The 20769-nt window shown below is 43.1% G+C and overlaps 1 protein-coding gene across 4 annotated transcripts in view; it reads right to left on the bottom strand.

Annotated features, from left to right (window-relative positions):
- The window catches only part of Rap1gds1 (Rap1 GTPase-GDP dissociation stimulator 1), a 123544-nt gene extending 109048 nt beyond the window's left edge, over positions 1-14496 (bottom strand). Inside the window, exon 1 of one of the 4 annotated variants that reach the window (XM_060392633.1) lies at positions 14307-14496. In XM_060392633.1, coding sequence (XP_060248616.1) covers positions 14307-14310 — 4 coding nt within the window. In that variant the 5' untranslated portion in view covers positions 14311-14496. The remainder of the gene's footprint in view (positions 1-14306) is intronic. The other 3 variants (XM_060392632.1, XM_060392635.1, XM_060392634.1) reach the window with 3 other exon arrangements.
- Between the last annotated feature and the right edge of the window lie 6273 nt (positions 14497-20769).

The raw sequence follows: 20769 nt of genomic DNA, 5'->3' as shown, positions 1-20769 counted from the left end.
CCTGCAGAGTTGTTTTTACAGGTTCTTATATGGATCAGCTTTGGCCTGGGTGAGCCCAAGTGAACTGTTACTCAGAACGCTGTTGACTGGGGCCGGAGGGCAGTTTACAAGGGCACAGTATATGCAGGGCTCTGGGTTTCTTTCTTGCGACCAGAAAGGTTAGAATAAAGAAACTGCATCGTTCAATGAAAATCTTCTTTGCCCGCCCTGCGGTACCCTTTCTTGGGTCTCCTTGGTCTATCACTGCTCAGCAACTTAACGGTAAATATCATTTAACTTACTGTGAACTTAGCTGGGAAGGCTGGCAGAGTTCTTTACCTATGATGGGAGAACATGAGTTCAACCCTTGGAAGCGACATAAAACTGTTAGGCTGTTTGCAGAGGAAGTGGCAGCCACAAGAAGCACAGGATCGCTGGCCAGCCACTTGGCCTAATGGGAGACCCTGTCTCAAAGGACAATGTTCTTGAGGATGACACTGATGTTGTTCACCGACTTCCCTAAGCATATTCAGTTTATGCTGCTGCACACACATGTGTATACACACACACCACATACTCCTAAAGACTTTACTGTGTGGCAAGAGATCATTTCCCTACAGTTCTTGGCATTTCTGTACCATTATAATTACCTAAGCAAGAAAAGAAATAGTCTTAAAGCTTTATTTATTTATGTATTTATTTATGTATTTATTTATTTATTATGTATGCAGTGTTCTGCCTGCATGTACACCTGCATGCCAGAAGAGGGCACCAGATCTTATTATAGATGGCTGTGAGCCACCATGTGGTTGCTGGGAATTAAACTCAGGGCCACTGGAAGAACAGTCAGTGTGCTCTTAACCTTTAAGACATCTCTGCAGTCCATCCCCCCCCCCCAAATAAACAGATACAATAGTAGTCTCCCTCTCTGAAGATGCTCCACAGCTATATGATGCCCTCTTCTTCCTAGAGATATGTTTTTAACTCTTTTTAAGGCAGGACAATAAAGAGATTATTTCTGCTTCCCAAGAGGAGATTTATGTAACAAGGGTATGTGTATATATTTATTGGCTAGGGCCCTATCTAACCTATCTAACCTTTTGGTGTCCTACATTTAGGGTTCCATGTGCAGATAATACCCGGTTCTTTTTTTTTTTTTTTTAATACTTTATTTTATTCTTTGTGCATTGGTATGAAGGTTGTGAGCTGCCATGTGGGTGCTGGCAGTTGAACCTAGGTCCTTTGGAAGAGCAGGCAGGCAGTGCTCTTAACCACTGAGGAATCTCTCTGGTGCCTAGTACCAGGTTCTTAATCCCATCACTATGCAGTGATATGGAGAGCAGCATGAAAATGCTCTGAGCAGGGGCTGGTGAGAGAGCTTGGTGCAGGAGCACTGGCTGTTCTTCCAGTGGACCCTGGTTCAGTTCCATGTGGCAGCTAGCAATCATCCAGAACTCCAGTTTCAGGGGACGTGACACTGGTGACCTCATGGGCACCAGGCACACAGTGATGTAGATACACATGCAGACAAACACCGTACTCATAAAAAACTAAGTAAAATATTTTTTAAAAAGTTGTGAGCTTGGCAGAGTACAGGGAATCATAAGAAAGAAGGGGAGTTAGTCTGATGGGGAAAGGATAGGAGCTCCACAAGGACCAAATATATCTGGGCACAGGGTCTTTTCTGAGACTGACATTCAACCAAGGACCATGTATGGATATAACCTAGAACCTCCACTCAGATGTAGCCTGTGGTAGCTCAGTAACCAATTGGTTTCCCAAAGTGAGGGGAACAGGGACTATTTCTAACAGGAACTCAATGACTGGCTCTTTGGTCTCCCCATCCCCGAAGGGAGGAGCAGTCCTGTTAGGCCACAGAGGAGGGCTTTGCAGCCAGTCCTGAAGATACCTGATAAAACAGGATCAGATGAATGGGGAGGAGGTCCCCCCTATCAGTGGACTTGGAAAGGGGCACGGTGGAGATGAGGGAGGGAGGGAGGGAGGGACTGGGAGGGAATGAGGGATCAGGACACGGCTGGGATACAGAGTTAATAAAATGTAACTGATAAAAAAAAAAGTTAAAAAAAAAGTTGTGAGCAATAAGCTGTGTCTTCAAATACAGATTTCGTGTGTCCTGCTACAATATCTATCTATCTATCTATCTATCTATCTATCTATCTATCTGTCTGTCTGTCTGTCTGTCTGTCTGTCATCTAGCACATAGTTGTGTTTTGTCTCCTGATTGGACACGGACAGATACAGTTCTATGAACAGCTTTCTTGAGAACTGAGGAGCTGTGTGAGAAAAGATTTAGAATGTCACATGTCAAGATGATCAATAAAGTAAGAAAATATCACACTCGTTTATTCCAATCTGAACTAGATGCCTACCAATCACTAAATATTGCTCTCAACGCTAAAGACACACAGATGAATGCAACACAGTTCTCCCCATTTTTCACAATATAAAAATCATACACTTTTTAACTTTTATCTTGGCGGGCATAACATTTACGCATTCCAGTTTACTCCCAGAAGCAACGAGTGTTAGCACTTCTCATCTATCTTTCTGGAAATACTCTGCCCACGTGTGCAGCACACATATGCAACTTCAAAATACACAGCCCATTTTATCAATCATTAAAAATGTTTAGCAAAAAACCACTAACTCCCTGGTAATTCCCTATGACCTTTCTGGAAGATGTTTATACTACTGTATGGAATAATGCTCTGCCGCCCAATTACCAGGGCTTATGGGCAAAATTCCCTATGGAGTTATCTGCATGGGAAGCTACATAAAAACACAGGAAGCACTTGTTTACTTCTAGATGAATTTTAGTACCAACCTGTTTCTTACTGAGGAAACGCTCCAATTATCATCAAATTATCACAAATCACGCCGAACCTACTGGTGTGCAACCAAAGCCTTTACACTATGCATACAGGTTCCATGAGCTAGGAATATGCATGCCCACCTGTGGCTTAAGCAAGGCGTTCTTATCTTCTCCACAAGGTTCAGACCTTTATGTTGCGTCTTAGAAACCTGGGGTGATTCTGAAGTGGCCCACTGGCTGCGTCTGGGCCATCATCTCAGCAATGGTTCATTCACACACAGTTCTGATGACTGGCCAGGCACAGCTTGCGCACTAGAACTAAGACCTGACACCAGCCCCTTAACACAAGGCTTCAGTTTCTACCGCCATGGCAGCCTGCTCAGGGAGGCAGGCAGAACAGGGCTGCGAAGAGAAGCACTGTTCACTTTTCTGACTGGGGCAGGAAAGTCACTGAATTCTGCCTTCTACAGATTAAAAACAAGTCATAGGTATATTCAGATTCAACAGGGGAAGTAGATCCTAACTCCCAAAGGGGACAGAAAGTCATAGACAGTTACGCAGAGCAAGAAATTATTACAGCCATCTTTGAGAAATATAACCTGCTATCATAACAACGATCACTCCTGGTTACATAAGTACAATAAACATGACTCTGTCAGTTTAACTTCTGAATACAAGATCAAGTTTTACAAACATGATTCTTTGGGAATGGATGCTAGCATTCACATAATACCTGAAAACCTTCCCGTGAAGTAACTATTGTCAACTGAACTGAATTCAGAACTGGAATCATTTGGCCAGAATACAACCCAGCATTTCGAGGAATCTAGACATGTTTTCAAAGTTCTGGCCTTTCTTCTGTGCAAGCAGTTAGTACAGATAAACTCACTCTGTGCAGATCAGAACTATGCAAAATACAAGGGCTTTCTGTATGCTGCGTCAGGTAGATGGAAGCTCCTCGAGAATGAAAATGTCCAACTAAATTTAACAGTTATGCTAGGTAACAACTGGCTACATGTCTGCATTGGTAATTAAAAACAAAACAAATGATTAAATATGGCAGAGGACACTCTGCCACAGTAACAAAGGGGATGTCTAATAGATATGTACTCTAGCTTTTATTAGGTGTTTAAATTCATAAAGGAAATAAATTCTAGGGAAGAAGTCCAGAGCTCTATAAGCAGTAAACATGTGTACATGCCAGAGAAACTAGAGAAACTGCAGTGGGTGCTGGAAATTGTGATCTATCGTTATTCTGATTCTTTTTTTAAGATTTATCTTATGTACATAAGTGGTCTATTTGCATGTACATCTAAAATGCCAGAAAAAGGCATCAGATCACATTATAGATGGTTGTGAGCCACCATGTGGTTGCCTGGAATTGAATTCAGGACCTCTGGAAGAGCAGACAGGCTCTTAACCACTGTCCCATCTGTTTTTTTGTTTGTTTGTTTGTGTTTTTTAATTCTTTATTAATTACACTTTATTCACTTTGTATCCCCCCTGTGGTTCCCTCCCTCCTCCTGTCCCAATCCCTCCCTTCCTCCACCCTCTGCATGCATGCCCCTCCCCAAGTCCACTGATAGGGGAGGTCTTCTTTTCCTTCCTCTGATCCTAGTCAATAAGGTCTCATCAGGAGTGGCTGCATTGTAATCTTCTGTGGCCTGGTAATGCTGCTTCACCCTCAGGGGGAGGTAATTAAAGAGCAGGCCAATCAGTTCATGTCAGAGACAGTCCCTGTTCCTACTATAATGGAACCCCTTGCATACTGAACTGCCATGGGCTACATCTGTGCAGGGGTCTTAGGTTATCTGCATGCATAGTCCTTGGTTGGAGTATCAGTCTCAGGAAAGACCCCTGTGCTCAGATTTTTTGGTTCTGTTGCTCTCCTTGTGGAGTTCCTGTCCTCTCCAGACCTTGCTGTTTCCCACTTCTTTCATAAGATTCGCTGCACTCTGCCCAAAGGTTGCCCATAAGTCTCAGCATCTGCATTGATATTCTGCAGGGCAGAGCCTTTCAGAGGTCCTCTGTGTCAGGCTCCTGACTTATTCCCTCTTGTCCTTCTTCTGAAGTCCATCCTCTTTGCCTTTCTGGATAGGAAATGAGCATTTTAGCAAGAGTCCTCCCTCTTGATTAATTTCTTTAGGTGTACAGACTTTAGTAGCTTTATCCTATATTATATGTCTATATGAGTGAGTATATACTGTGTGCGTCTTTCTGCTTCTGGGACAGCTCACTCAGGATGATCTTTTCCATATCCCACCATCTACCTGCAAATATCATGATTTCCTTGTTTTTTATTGCTGAGTAATATTCCATTGTGTAGTAGATATACCACAATTTGTGCATCCATTCCTCCACTGAGGCCACTGCCCCATCTTTCTAGCCCCATTATTCCAATTCTTGAGTCTGTGTTTTCTCTGAGGATTCAAAATTAAGACCTTATGTGTTTCTGTTACTCATTTCCTTTACATTATTCTTTCGTTTGTTTGTTTGATTTTTTGTTTTGTTATTTGTTTTTTGAGACAGAGTTTCTCTGTGTATCCTTGGCTGTCCTGGACTCGCCTTGTAGACCAGGCTGGCCTCGTGCTCACAAAGCACCACCTGCCTCTGCCTACGTGCTAAGACTACAGGAGCGTGCCACCACGCCCAGCTTATTTTAGTCTTTGTCTGTAGTTAAAGCTTCTCCAAAGTGGAAGAGGACTGCTTGCACTACCTGTTTTGTCATTTCTGTTAACAACGACTATGTAATTCTGCTTTGTTTCTGGCTTGACTGACAGTGCTTCTACGAACCAGGCAAAAGCCAGAAGTGTGTCTCAATGGACAGCTGTTAGTTTGTCCTGCAGCTTAACATCATAACCTTTCCAAAAATGAATGTTTGCAGGAAAGGGGGAGTTAATCAGTTCACATGAAATTTTGTTTGTTCTAATTATATTAAACCAAACCTATTTTCCAAGTTGACATTCACGTTTCTGTGAGGCAGACGTTCACCAATTTTCTGCTTTGTTTACAATGATAGGTACCAACTACTTAATCCTGAAGCAGGAATGTCTTTCAAGACTCACAGCAAACACCTTTTTCCAACCTGACAAAGTTCTTCTTTTCAAAACATCTAAGGTGGGGTGTCTCTCTCACGGCTTTCAAAGCAATGCTAAAAGTATGATGAATTCTGCTTTGCTTGTTCTGTTAAAAAATCCCTGCACAAGTGAAGAGAACCTCGTAGTTACTTGAGATTATCTTACATAATTTGTATGTCCTTTCTGTAACTTAGACAAGAGCAACATAACAGTATTGTTTGTGTAGCTCTTAGATAACAATCTCATGTTGTCATATATACTAGCAAATGCTTTGTAAAACATAATAAAATAATGCTCCTTAGAAACAATGTAATAGCCTTACGGCCCTGATGATCCCGTTATTTTTTTCCTAGAAAAAAGTTAACGCTCCAAGGCCAAAAATAAAGGAAGAATACGGCAACAGTTCGTATAAAATAACGAAGTTTCCATCAGGTGCTTGAGCTTGGAGGTCACGGTTGCCCTGAAATGAGCTCCCCTAACTTTTAATTTTCACTGGTAACCTATTCTTTGGTTTCTGTTCAATAGTGGTACTATTTTTAGGGTATAATGAAGAAGGCATGTAAAGAATTTGAGTAACTTGTCAAAGGCTATACTAAAGATATCATTTTTTTAATTTTAAGATTTATTTTATGTGTATGATGTTCTGCCTCCATGGGCATGTATGTATTGGGTGCTCAATGTAGAAGAGGCCACTGGATCCCCTATAAACAGAGTTACAGATGGTTGTGAGCCACCACATGGGTGCTGGGAAACAAACCGGGTCTTCTCCAAGAGCAGCAAGTGCTCTTAACCACCAAACCTCCTCTCTGACCTCTACACTAGAGTTTATGAAAAAGCTGAGAAAACGTTTCTGTCTTTCTCTTAGTTCTTATTTCATTCTAGTCAACTGAACTTTCAGCTTAACTATGGCTTATAACTATGTATTACAGGCAGGTGTGTTATTGACTAGTTGTATGACTTAATCTTCATAGCTTTTTAATTTTAATTTATTAATTTTCAAAATGTGGTTAAGTTCAACCATACCCCATTTTAGTGAGGTAAAATCTTTTGTAATTCAGACACGATAGAAATTCTACACACTGTGAATTCAGATCCCTTCATGAGTCAACTTTAAATAAAGAGTGAACCCCGCGGATATAAGATAGGTTGGAAAGTTCAGAGAGTTTTACGTTAATCCAGTTCCTTACATGAACAACAGTATTGAACTTGCTGGCGTGTCCAGCCTTGATGAAGGATTCTTCACTCAATACTACTCAGGGTTATCATGCAGGACTGCAGGCCCACCCAATGGAGCCACATTTTCTGCACTATTTAAGAAGTCAGCATTTCATTTTGACCAGCACATCAAATCAGTAAGTTTACAGACCCCAACTTGTATTAACATTCAGATAGTGCAAAAGAAATATACATTGGAGATAAGCCATACTTTGAATTTTGATCTGTTTCACATACCCATGATCAGTCCAATTCTAACAGTGGTACCATAGACTGAAAACTAAACAGTTTATAGTTTACTGAGTTACTGTGTTAGTATGTAGGTAAGTTAGACTAGAAGTATTAACTTACTGTGTTTCTTACTTACAACAAGAATAACTTTCAGCAAACCAATATAATCACCCTGTAACTGAAGGACCCATTAACTTCAAATATCATGCTTTTAAGAAATTTAAAGTGCTATGTAGATTATTTTGTCATTGAGTGGTTGGCAAATCACTGTTATATACTAACACTGTAGGTACCGTAGAAAAATTCAGTATGCGTCAATTTCAACAGACCAAGCATTCATCACATTCCCAACTCACAGGATAGCCATCATCAAAGAACTGAGGAGACAGATAACAAAATATATTGTCACAGCAAAATTTCTCCAAGAAATAAAGACACAAGCAAGTTTCCAAGTGGCACATTTCTTATTCAGGCAAGAAAAATTACTTACCCATGGTGAGTTAATTATATTTGACTGCAACACAGCCAACTCTCTAGAAGCTTATTTAAGAATAAATAGCCTTTTAGAGTCTGGGGAGGTACTGTAATGGCAGCTTTTTCCCTAGACATAACAGGATTCCATCTTGGGTTTTGCCCTGGTAGCTATGGTAACTAGAGCAGAACAATACAGTGCTGGCCAGGCCTAAGGTACTAATAACAGTACCAGAGCTACTGGGACTCCCTGGGGAGTGGATGAAGTCAGTCAGGAGACCCTCCCGAGACTAACCACCTAACTCCCAACTGCAGGTGGTCTTTGGAGATGCCAACAGTACACGGGAATTAGAAGTTGAACTGAAAGTAGGACTCCATGAGGCAGCTTCCATGATGTGGCCATCATCCTAGGGTTGTACTTGGCAGTGGCGAGGGGGCAGGGGTGGGGCCATGCATGATTTGTAAATCAACCCTCAACCTGAAAGCTCTACAAATGCACTGGCCTCACCAAGTTGGACTCTGGCTAAATCACGCTTTGGCCTGCTCTGAATGTTCATCTGTGGTGATTAGATGTTCCTTCGTGCCTCCCAAGAAGGGGAACAGGAAGCAGCTCAGCTGGCAAAGCGTGCGCTTCCCCTGATAGAGGACTTGCGTTTGCTCAACAGCACCCACTCCGAAGGCAGGGCGTGGGGGCAAGTGCTCACAGTACCGTCAACAGGAAGCAGGGGTGGGGGACAGAAGAACAGTAAGGGGCAACCAAACTAAAGGGAAAGACTGGCGGGATTTTTCCTAGCTTGATAAGTTACCTGTTATCAGTTGTTGGGTCTTGTTTTGTTTTTCAAGAGGTCCATTCCAAACTACTTAAAAATTTAGTTCTACAAAGCTTTTACACAGAACAATGGTAAGAAAGAGTATCTTCAAGATTAAGAAGATGTTGATCCTGGATAACCTGAAGTGGAATCAAAAATATATGAAGAACGCAAAGAGGCTAATTTAAGCAACTTATAAGCTGTGTTTTACAAACATGTGCTGTTTGAAGCTGACTGCTCTTCACTAACAGGTTTCTAAGGAGAAAATCATTTGTTCTATCCTTCGCATCCTTTGTGCTACCAAGAGGGCCCCTGATTTGCATTCACAGACTTAACCACCCCACTGTGGAGTTCTGTCCATCCCCATTTAAAGCAGAAACTGAAACCTCTCAACCTGCCTGGACACATGGGCACCTAGTAGGTTAGCATTCGCAGAGTTACAGTTGATTTAAAAAAAAAAAAAAAAAGGATGCTCTGGACAAAAAGAAATAAACGCTCACTACAGAGAGAGAGAAAGAGAGAAAACAACCGCTTCCAAACCCTTGTCTTCAAAATGTAGATTTTCCTGCAGATTTGATGTTTCTTAATGCATCTCATTCCAAAGTCAATGTAAAACTTCTATGAGAAATTTACGTGACAGTAAAGTCATCTGGACAACTCTGCTCCAATCACAAGCATCAACTCATCAGTTGTGCAGCTCCTGTGTTGTCAACTGTTAAGATCTCCATGAACACACAAAACTTCACGGGTTTATTTTTCAAGCTCAAAAAATACAGTGCAGCTTTTCACAAGCTCACTAGGTCCTCCCACTGAGTCTTCAACTGGAAGTAGTTTACTCAGAACGCAGACTGGAAAATATGAAGAGAGCACAGAGAATTCTCTAAATGCCTCCCAAATAAGGAGGCTCATTAAGAACAGAGCAGAGCGCCCTGTGTCTACCCCTCAACACATCCAAAACAAGAAAGAATCACAGGTACCTGGCAATACCTCTGTGAAAAATTTCACAGACAAAACCGGAAGACTGCACTTGAGTTCTGCATTAATGGATAGTCTACAATGGATCCTGACGATACAGTAAATTAGAACCATAACTAAATGTAACGTAGTCCCTCAGAACAATTCCATCGTTCACTCTGTACTACACGAACTATGTCCAATCACTGTTGCTGTGTTTTGAAGATGACAGTTGTCTGTTTTCGTTCCTCGTGTATTTCTTTTTTTCCTGTTTAACGCTCCTGGTTCTGCCTCCCGGCCTAGCAGTCTGAAATATTTGCCATCTGGCCCTTTACGAAGTCTGCCAGCCCCTGCTGTGCGCTGGTGCTCTTCCCAGCACGGCGTCACCTGAGGCTGGCCTGCCCGTGCAACCCTACTGGCTCAGAGTTGTCAGCTGCCCCACTAAGTTTTTTAACAACCTCTCCAGATGACTCTTATGCAAGCTAAAATTTGAAATCTACTTGAAACATCAAGATTTTTTTTTTAGAATGTCCTAGCCTTTTGGATAAATTATTTGTTTCAATCAGTAAAATACGGAGCGTCATCCCATTATTTAACTGTTGAAATCCTATAAATTATATAAGGTGCAGCATGACAACTGACATCAGTGGTTGGTAACTGCTACCTCAATGGAGTTCTAAAGAATACTGTACTGACCCGCAAGACAGGTTTATTACTTTTTGGAAAACTGAGACGGTTATTAAAACCATTATTGAAAATTAAACGATAGGCACTTGGAGAAGCCATATTAAAATAGGTGTTTCTATTATGCAGAACATCACTACCTTCTTTTCACTATATTTTATTATTATGTGTCCGTGAAATTATTTCAATATGTTGCGTATGCAATATAATCACATGTTAAGAAGTCTATAATCAACTAAAAATAAATATCGATTAATTATATATTGAATTTAGGTTTGAACTCAAATGAGTTTCAATTAATTTTTCATAGTTTCGTCTAATAGTCTGGTAGATATAAGGTTGTAGCATTTTTTTGTTTGTTTGTGTGTGTGTGTCTGTCTGTGTGTGTGTGTGTGTGTGTGTGTGTGTGTACACCAACAGGTATCTAAAGTCCTTCTGGAAAGAAAAGAGGGAGGGGAACTCTGGACTTTACAAACACAAGTGGTCATAGCTCGTAGCCCACATTAGCTGTTCCCATCATCACTAGCCTCATTCTGGCTTATTTCCAGAAATTCCTTCAAGTACCAATGCTGTAGAAATACACGTACTGTAAGAATTCTATTCTTCTGAAGTCTGAATACAGACCCTGTCTCAGGGAGAAAGAGATCTGAAGGCCATTTATTTAGAAAAAGCTAACACACTGGTTCAAATGGAAGAAATTTCCATTTGAAAACTAAAGAAAAACATTGTACATAGATAGGAATAAATGTAAGACATCTGAGATACAGGGTACATTTCAAACAGCATAAAAATCTGTAACGAAAACAGACTTTGTATTGCTCTAGTTTGAATGATTTTGCACTCCTCAAAACTTAACATTAAACCAAAATATCTAATGACAGATACCACAAAAGTAAAAACTATAAAAAAACAAAAACAAAAAAACAAAAGAAAACAACAAAACACCTAAGATACAGGCATAAGAAAAGAGAATGTCAAAGAAGTGTGAGGATTGTCAGGTACGAGAACAGTAACATTCTACTGCATAGACACATTTAATGGTTCCTTCAACAAGGGCAAACTCTTCAGCTTAGCATTTAAGACCTTCCACTATCTGGTGATTGCTAATACTTTTTCACTTCTGTCACCCACCGTCTGTCATTTTTCTCTAGTTAAAAATTAATCATAGCCTAGAAATGTCAAAATCCCCTGTCTATTTCCACTAATGTTATCCCCCTCTTCTTAGTCAATGGTCCCTGTCTCTGCCTTTTTAGTGTAACTAAACTTTTGGTTCACATAACATTTCTCTAAATCCTCTGCATCCCCAGCATCTTTGTAACATATACAAAGACACTCTGTATCATTTGCAGATTTTTTGTTTTTACCTTTTGCTGTTTGAGAAGAGATAACTTTCCTTTTTAATCCAGCTAGGCAGGCCAGGCCGGCTTCCAACTCATCAGTCCTCTAGATCCTCCTGCCTCAGCCACTCCTCCAATGCGGCAGGACTACAGCTATGTTCCATCACATCTGCTACTTAGACATTCATTTCTATTATAGTTATGTGTGGGTCATGTAGTTCGTAAGACTGTAAGAAACCTGAAGTATGTCCATCTTTCTCAATTTTCTCCTCCCCACAGGACACCCAATAGGATTGATTTTCTATCAACTGGAATATGATAACGTATACGCATAAAATAATTGCTGTGATCTGCAAGGTTACATAGACATTTTCCTTTGTTTTCTTATGGAGAAAAGTTATTGCCATAAAATATCCTTTAAAGGTTCCACCTGGGCTTCATATATGCACAAGGCCCTAGGGTTCAATCCCTCGGATCACAAAAATAAAACAGACCATGTCTAAAATAAATAGAATATATCGTATTTATTTCTTTAAGAGACAAAGTAAAGAGTAATTCCCCTGACATTAAGTGATTAAGTGGTAGGTCTGAGGAGTTGGTATAACTTCAGTGGCTCAGATACAAAATTATCTTCCAAGGTTCCAATGTTTTATTATTTTATGTACCTCCTGATCATACAAAAACATCTTAATCACTAGAAATAGCATTACAGAAGGAAACTGCATACCTGAGGTTGACTTCAAAACCCACACTCCTGAAACAACCTTTTTTAATGAAAGGCCTTAAAGCTAGACTTTTTCTATACCTCCATGTCTATGAATCCATGTATTTGTTCAGGGCCTAGTTTTCAAGTTCAAGAGCTGGAAGTAAGTGGAAGTATTAAATAAATTAGCTAAGTTTTACTAAACACATACTATGTTAAAACTACTACAAGAGCCACAAAAATCAGGACATAAATATCATCTTGAACTCAAGAGTAAATGCAACAAAACATACAAATAGCTCCATTAGAGATTATGCAAGTGAAACATGACAAAACAAAACAACAACAACAAAAACTTCTAACAAGGTACCCCAAGTGGTAAGAGGAGGAATGCTAAGGGATTCTGAGAAGCTTCAAAAGAAAATGGGTTTCTATTTGGCTCCTGGTTTTTTAAATTTTAATTAAGCAACAGCATTCAAAAATTGCAAGATTATTAAGTAATTTACTCTGTTGTGGGTCTTCTTATTCCCTAGTTTTCAACAAACTCTGGATATTCTCCCACTGAAAAAAATACTGATTCAACACTTCGAGTGTTTAGTTAAAATGAGTTTTAACTAAATAGCACCTCGAAAAAAAATGAGCCTTGTTTCTACAGCAAACCTGTACCTGTAATTAAAATCTTTTAAACACACAGGTTTTAAACTGTAATCTGGATTAATATTCATTAAAAATTTTATTCCTAGAAAAAGGGACGTAAAAATGAAATACCCTGTTTTTACAGAAGTTTGTTCCACGCGTCAGCAGTATTCAATTAGAAGACAAACGAGTAAAAACAAAAATACAGGGTCATAGTTTTTTCATTCAAACCACCTCCTCCTTCAACTGTCTTCTTCCTACTAAATGGCCAAAGGTCTGACTCAAAGCTCAGAGCATTTGCTCTTCCGGGAAATTCTACCACATCATTTCTGGATTCAGATACTTCCTTGGGGGTTCTGAATTGCCATGGCCTAAATCTAGGCGTTGAGCGCTGTACTGACAGATTAAAGGACCACACTCATCAATAACTTGCACAGGAGTGGGGAAAGTCCGAGAGGAGGGACGCCGAGGAAAGCCAATTTTTAAAGGGGGGAATTATGAAAGACAGGAGTGGACGCAAACTGGGGAACGTGCACTGGGGAGGACGATCTAAGTTGTTACTATCAAAGGAAACTTTTCGCTCTTAATTACAGGAGAGAATCCTGTGCTCTTGCAATTACGCACAGGTAAGTAGCATCCGATGGAAATTCCAGGTGCAAACGTAAACACTTTTATACAACATCTGTTTCGAGGTAGCCGTTCTCTTGGGATCAACTATAAATACAATGGCAACTAGAATCAGATTATGCAGATTTAGGCAGAGGGAGCTGGGGCAGAAGGAGCAGCTCGCCGATTCCGTAACAATGTGTTTATTAACAGGGTGCAGTTTTGCAGCTACGGCAGCCTGACCGAGGAACCCCAGAAAACCGCTGGAGGGCCGGAACCGTGCACGCCGTAGCGACCCGACTCCGATTCAACAGCTAGCGGCTCCCGCCAGCCTCGCGGTGCCCACGGCCGCGGGCGAGCCGTCACCACCTCCACCTCGGAGGCTGGCCGCCCTCCCAAACTACTTGGCGGCTGGGGAAGGAAGTTCCGCCAAGTGGTCCGGCCGGCGGTGGGAGCGAGCCTGCGGCAGGGCGGCCTCCCGAGCCCCGGGGACGCCCCGCGCGGCCCGGCGGCCGCAGGAAGCGTGGAGGAGGGGAGGCGAGGCGCGGGGCCGGCCGCCGACCCCACCCCGCGCGCGACCCCGCCGGCCCCGGCTCTCCCCGCGTGCGCCCGCGGCCCCCGGGGGAGAGCCGCCGCCCGGCGCCCCCGGGGGAGAGCCGGCAACTTTGCACGGGAGCTGCACCGCCACCCTGCAGCACGCCGAGGCGGGGAAGGAGAAGAAGAAGAGGGAGAGAGAGAAAATGTCAGGCAATGACGGCGAGGAGGACTTACCCATGTTCCTCCCACAGAGTGAGGAGCGGCGGGGCGAGGCGCAGGGTCCGGGTGCGGGCGGCGCGGTGGCGTCCTCCCTCTGCCTCCGCGTCTCCCGCAGCCAGGGAGGGACCCGCGGGGGGCGGCCGCCGGGGAGGAGCAGCGGCTGCGGCTGCGGGCGGCGCGGCCGCGGCGGGGACGAGCGGCGGGGGGCGGGGCGGGGCGGGGCGGGGCGGCCGGGCGCAGCCTGCGGCGGGCGCGGCTGCGGGCAAGCGGGCGGCCGAGCCAGCGACCGAGCGAGCGGGAGGCGCCGAGCGGTCCCGAGCCCAGCGCCCCGCCCTCCCGACGCGCGGCCCAGCCCCGCCCTCCCGACGCGCGGCCCAGCCCCGCCCTCCCCTCCGCGCATGCCCAGTGCGGACAGCTTCGCCTCCTGCCCGCGGCCGGCGAGGCTGAGCCCGCCCGGGGCCGCGTGTGTCTGCGGACCCGCCGGTCGTTTCCCGAGGGGCGGAGGGCGGGCTGAGGTCGCCACCGGGAAGGAGTCTCTCGGCCCCGAGCGTGCGGGGCAGGGCGGCGCGGTGCAGCGGACGCCCCAGGCGAGCACTTGAGGGGCGGCGGAGCTGGAGGACGCGGACGCCCGCGGGCGTGTTCCCGGGGCGCATCTGGCTGCCCTGCTGGGCTGGAGGGGAAGCGGGTCGAGCGGACGGTGGCTGCAAGGTCACGGCCTCCCCTAGGGGAGCGCACACCTAAAGCCCTCTAACCGGGCAGCCGTCGGACCGGGCCCTCTGGGGTGTGTCCGCCGCTCTCCCGCTGGGCCGGGGGAGGAAAACGTGCTCAGGTCAGAAAAAAAATTGAAAGTCCGACTGTGGCCCGGGGCAATCCGGTGGAGGGTGAGCAGCCCGGGGACCTCCCATCGCGGGCGCCGCCTCCACCTGGCTTGAGTGCAAGGTTCGGGTCCGGGCTAGGCTCTCTGAACGGAACGGAGGCTGGGGGAGTCCTGACCCTTGTGTGGTTGGTTAGGGCGCGGACTCTATCCCTGGGCTCTCGCGAGCTGTAGGAAGAAGATAGCTGATCTCTTTCCTCTTTCCGCTCTTATTCTCTGAAGGGACTTTCTTCATCTTGACTCACAGACCGGTCTCTACTGTTCACATACGCACATCAGAAGAGCCTCTTGGTGTGTTAGGTACTGGGATTTTATGTGGTTTTTCAGAAATAAAAATTCTGCATAACTAAAGACAGGTGTGCCCAATTTACAGCGGCTCAAGCTGCTGGAAGAAAAAGACTTTTTTTGTTTTTTTACCCGCCTCAAAATCACCTTGCAAAAGTCCACTAGGGCTGTTGTAATAACCCCCACAAGCAGGAGTGGAACAAGAAAATTACTGAACTTCTGGCGGCCGGAAGACAAGTCAGGGCAGGGCTGTGCACCTTCTGAGGGCCCCTCTCAACTTCCAGTAATTCTTCGGCTTGTGGCAGCATGGCCCCAGCTTTCACATATTTTCCCTGTGTGCTTCTGTGTCCAGTTATCGTTTTGTTTGCTTATAAAGACGCTGGCCGTGTAGATTGGGAAGGCCTCTCTAGTAAGACTCCATTGACTGGTGCCTGCAAGGACCTCATTTCTAAACAAGGTCACGTTCCCATGTGTTAGGGATTTCAGCATGATGGCTGGGGCACAGTTCAGCTAGCAAGCCTGCCTGCCCCACCTCCTACACCCCACTCCCATACATACATGTGCCATGTCCCACTTCTTTTTTTTTTCAAAAATTTCCAAAAGACCACACTAGGTCTTTGTATTACTTCACGTGTTTGATCTCTTCCCTTAACTTCCACAAACGTCTTTCAGAGGCTCCGTGTCGAGCTGCTTTAAGTTTTTGTGTTACTTTCTTTGCTAATTATGTATCAATAATTTCAGGGTATCTTCTAGTTTTCGTTTGCATATATGAGTTAAAGATAGAAAAGCAGCTGGGTTGTTTTGTTTTGTTTTTTTGTTTTGTCCTCCCACCTGGTGTTTGTTCAAGCATGACCCTTCAATACAAGCATGACCCTTTGGTGCTCCCCTTGCATGCAGCCATGAGCCATTTCTTCAACTTTCTTGTTGATTAAAATCACAGGGCAGTTCAGCAACAGTGTTTATGTTGAACTCCGATACACAGTCTTGTAACTGTAGTGAGATATTGCATCTGGAAGTGGCTAGTTTAAGAAATGATGTAATGCCTATGGTTGTTTGTTTGTTTTGTTTTGTTTTGTTTTGTTTTTGGCATTAGTCTTCCAGATATGGTCTTGCCATATGACCTTGGCTGGACTACACACTCTGTAGCCCAAGTGGACTCCCAAGCATATCAGTTTTCCCGTGGCCTCTCATGTGATAGGAATGTGCCACCACACACTGACCCATAGATTCTTTTCACACATATCTCTTTCTTCTCCTTTTATAGAAATACAATGATTTTTTAAAATATTTTTATTTGAAATAGTGGTTCTCAGCCTATGGGTTGCGACCCCTTTGTGGGAGTTGAACATCCATTTCATAGGGGTTGCCTAAGACCATCAGAAAACATAGATATTTATGTCATGATAAAACAGTAGTAAAACTACAGTTATGAAGTAGCAATGAAAATAATTTTGTTTGTGTTTGCCACAACTTGAGGTACTGTATTAAAGGGTCCCGGCACTAGCAAGGTTGAGAGCCACGTTCTCTGTGTGAGCATGTCCAGAGCCATCTCATTTAGACTCTGAGCGTCCACTTCATATCCTCGCTTCCATACTTTATTTTTTCCCTTTAATATTGTCACTAGAATGGTGTGTGTGTGGTTTTTTTTTTAGCTATGACATTTAAACGTAAGTCCTAAAAGGTAGTAATTTTTGCCTTTCCTTATTTGCTATTACATTCTTGGTGCCGAGAACAGAGCTAACACAGCAAATGGTTCATGAAGGTTTCAATATGAATGGAAGTCTTTCTGTCCTTTTTTTCCCCCTCTTATTGCATCCTAAAAGAGCAAGAATGGTGGCTGCTCCTGCAGAGAACGTGGTTTTTATTCCCAGCACCCTTATGGCGACTCACCAGCACCTGTAACTTGAGTTCCAGGGGACCTAATGCCCTCTTTGGGCCTCCACAGGTACCAATGCAGTCACATGATACACAGAAATACTTTGCAGCAGAACGACCATGTACATTAAAAATGAAGAAGAATGATGTTGGGATCTTCCTTATAACAATAAAACAAATTTTAAAAATAAAGAGATAAACTTGGCACCTCACAGTAAAAAGTTATTCAATAACTACGATATAACAGCCACATTGTATTATTCTGCTTTAAACACTGAATCCTCTCCTGGGTTGAGTGTTAGACTATGTTCACTGTTCATAGAGGCCCCTGCTTTCAAACAAAATGAGAAACTACAACAATTGATGGCAATACTAGTCATGGTCACAAACAACAACCAAGAAAGAACTGCTTATATGAAGAGCGCCTCCCAGAAACCTATTTACTTTCCCAGAAGTCAGTTCACTTCCCCCCACTCTAAGGAGGGCATTGGCCAAGATTTAAGTGGGCCTATTACGAAGTGAAGTAGAGGTTTGTAATGCCCAGTGTAGAGATTTACAGATTTCCCCACGAGTGTCCATAAGTATCACATTCATTTGGATAACAAGTTCTTTTGGAAATTAATTCGACTCAGTAAATGTTTTTTATTTGAGAGGAAAGGCATCAAGGAAAATATCTTTGAGAAAGACAGAATATAACTAATTAATGCCTTTAGAAGGCAATTACAATCCCTTAAAGGAAACGTGGTAAGAGGGGCCTTCCAAAAGAGAATAAAGGAAAGAGAATAAAAGAAGAAGAAGAAGAAGAAAAAAAACACATAGATCATATTGGCCAGACACTAAACGAGTACTTGTTAAAAATAAGAATAATAGGGAACTGATTGCCTTCTCTTTGCCATGAAGCTCTGAATATCATTTAGAGGGATCTCACTGGAGTAGTTAACTGAACTTTACAACAATAAAATGAATGATTTCACACTGAAGTTTTCTATCTAGATCCTTTCTTTTAAAAACTCCTCATTAGTGAAATCAAGCTCGTCTAGATTGAATTACTGGAATGTTTTACCCTTATGTTAGTCCCTGTTCACTGTTCCCTATACCTTTTAATTATTAACAATGTTCTAATTCCTATGAAGTCCAAATTGTCTTTTTCATATCCTGTCAACTCAAACTAATGTTTATAGATTTCAAAAAAAAATTACAGTCCTACATTTTGAGACAGGATGTAAGACTTAAAAAGCAGCTAACTCAGTTATGGAGCATCTCTTCCAAGCTGGGTGCTGATGTGTCCATTACTTCTCCAATCATTGTGATTAGCCACATGACAAAAGCAACTTGAGGAGGTAAGGGATGTTTTGTCCTACGGTGTAAGAAGATACAGCCCATCCTGGCATTGAAGGCATGTTGGCAAGAGCTGAGGCAGCTAGAAAGTCTTCAGTGTCAGGAAGCATAGTGATGGGTGCTGGCGCTGAAGGACTTTTCTTTTTACGCAGCCCAGGCCCCCAAGCTGTGGAATAGTGCTACTCACAATTAGGGTGGGCCTTCCCGCCTCAGTTTACCTGATCTAGAAACCCTCCCAGACAGGCTCAGAGGTTTGTCTCCATGGTGGGTCTAAAACCCATCAAGTTATCAAGTCAGGAATCCCTGGCTAGATATAACTGTAGGTATATATTAAGTAAAGTGAGGGTAAGACCAGTCTATTTTAAAAGCCTATTCCTGTTCAAAACATCTAAGTCTGGGAATGCAAAACAGAAAAGAAGCCAAAGATGACTTCATAAGAAGGTATTTAAGAGAAGGGTAGAATTCTTCTTTGGGAAATGATGGGGGGGGGGATAATTTCTTTCCAAAACAAGAATGCATCATGACCCACGATGCATAGGTCACATTGGTCAGACACTAAAAGAGTACCTGTTGAAAAATAAGACTTAAAACTCAGTATGAGAAGACACATTGGCGAAGGACTGAAGAAAACCAGATAGAAGAAGAATTTAAACTTGATAAAGCTGAAAGTTTCAGAGAAATGCAATAACGTGGTTAAAACTAGTGAGGACAAAGACAAGTAGTATTATTTAAGTCATGCTGAGAATATGTGTCCTATTTAGGAATCAGTACACTGGGTGAACACAACAAAGTCGTCCTTGAATGTACAGGAAAGTTGAGACAAATTGTTACAAATTAAGTGCCATGACTACTACAGCAGGGTGATACAGAAGAAAATGGATGGAATATTTAACTCTACCAGAGAAAACCTGGAAGGGGATACTATAACTAGGCAGAAGGCTCGGCACACAGGCCTAGACACAAGATTCTGGGAATTCTGCAAGACTTTCCTGTGGCTTCAGTGAAGCAAGCGAAGATGTAGGCAAATTTGTGTCATAAGCCAAGAGGACACCAATCTATGGAGCTTTGGGTGCTAAGGTGTGGCTATTAACCTCAAGGCAGCATCCAGAAAAGATTTTGTTGTTATTTGGTGTGTGTGTACGTGCGTGTGTGTTTTCTGAGACAGAGTTTCTCTGTGTAGCCCTGGCTGTTCTGGAACTCCCTCTGCAGACAAGACTGGCCTCAAACTCTAAGAGATCTGCCTTCCTCTGCTTCCCAAACTCTGAGATCAAAGGCATGCGCCACCATGCCCTGAATCCCAGAGAGTTTTTAAGCTCAAAATGTTGTTAAATTTATCGTTATATCACTGTAAGAAGAACATAGCTAAGAAGGAAATCTACATAGGAAGTTGGGAGATTGTTGGGGAAACTCTTAAAATATTCTAGGTAAGACTCCTTCCCTGAAGACTCAAGAATCCTTGTGCAAGAGGGGTCAAAGGATTGTAAAAGCCAGAGGAGGTGAGTGACTTCAAGGAACAGTGTTTCTGAACGCAACGAGATGGATGCACATAGGAGTGGGACCACGTGTACAATCTCAGACCAGACAAATCCCAGCGTAGGTGGGAGATGGGCATGTAGACCCCATGAAGAGCTATTGGCATGTGAAAGCTGCCAGGAATCAATTTATCAATTTTCTTTTTCTCTTTCTTTCTTTCTTTCTTTCTTTCTTTCTTTCTTTCTTTCTTTCTTTCTTTCATATTACAATTGCCTTATTTACATTGTGCTGGACAAATATTTTACCTAGCTATCTCATATCTTCCAGCCCTGTCCCATGCCGTCTGCCTTAACCATTCCTATCTAGGCTACCTTCCATCCATAATCCCAAGATAGTTGCTTGTATTCTTCATCTGGATCACTCCTTTCCATGCCATTCTCAGAACCATGTAGGCCATTCCTCCTGGCCTACATGGTTCTTTCTCCACCTAACCCATGGTGGCTTCCTCCTCCCTCCTCTCTTCCTGTCTGGTCTGTCTTCTTCAGGAATCAATTTTCTTTAATGCAACCTTTGTTAAATGGCTATATACTCCAGGGTAGGTCTCTTACTCAAGAGTATTGGCCAATATAAAAC

This window comes from Meriones unguiculatus, chromosome 10 (assembly GCF_030254825.1).
Source record: "Meriones unguiculatus strain TT.TT164.6M chromosome 10, Bangor_MerUng_6.1, whole genome shotgun sequence".
NCBI lineage: Eukaryota > Metazoa > Chordata > Mammalia > Rodentia > Muridae > Meriones > Meriones unguiculatus.
Note: the sequence above shows the minus strand (reverse complement) of the source record. Positions and strands in the feature narration are given on the sequence as shown.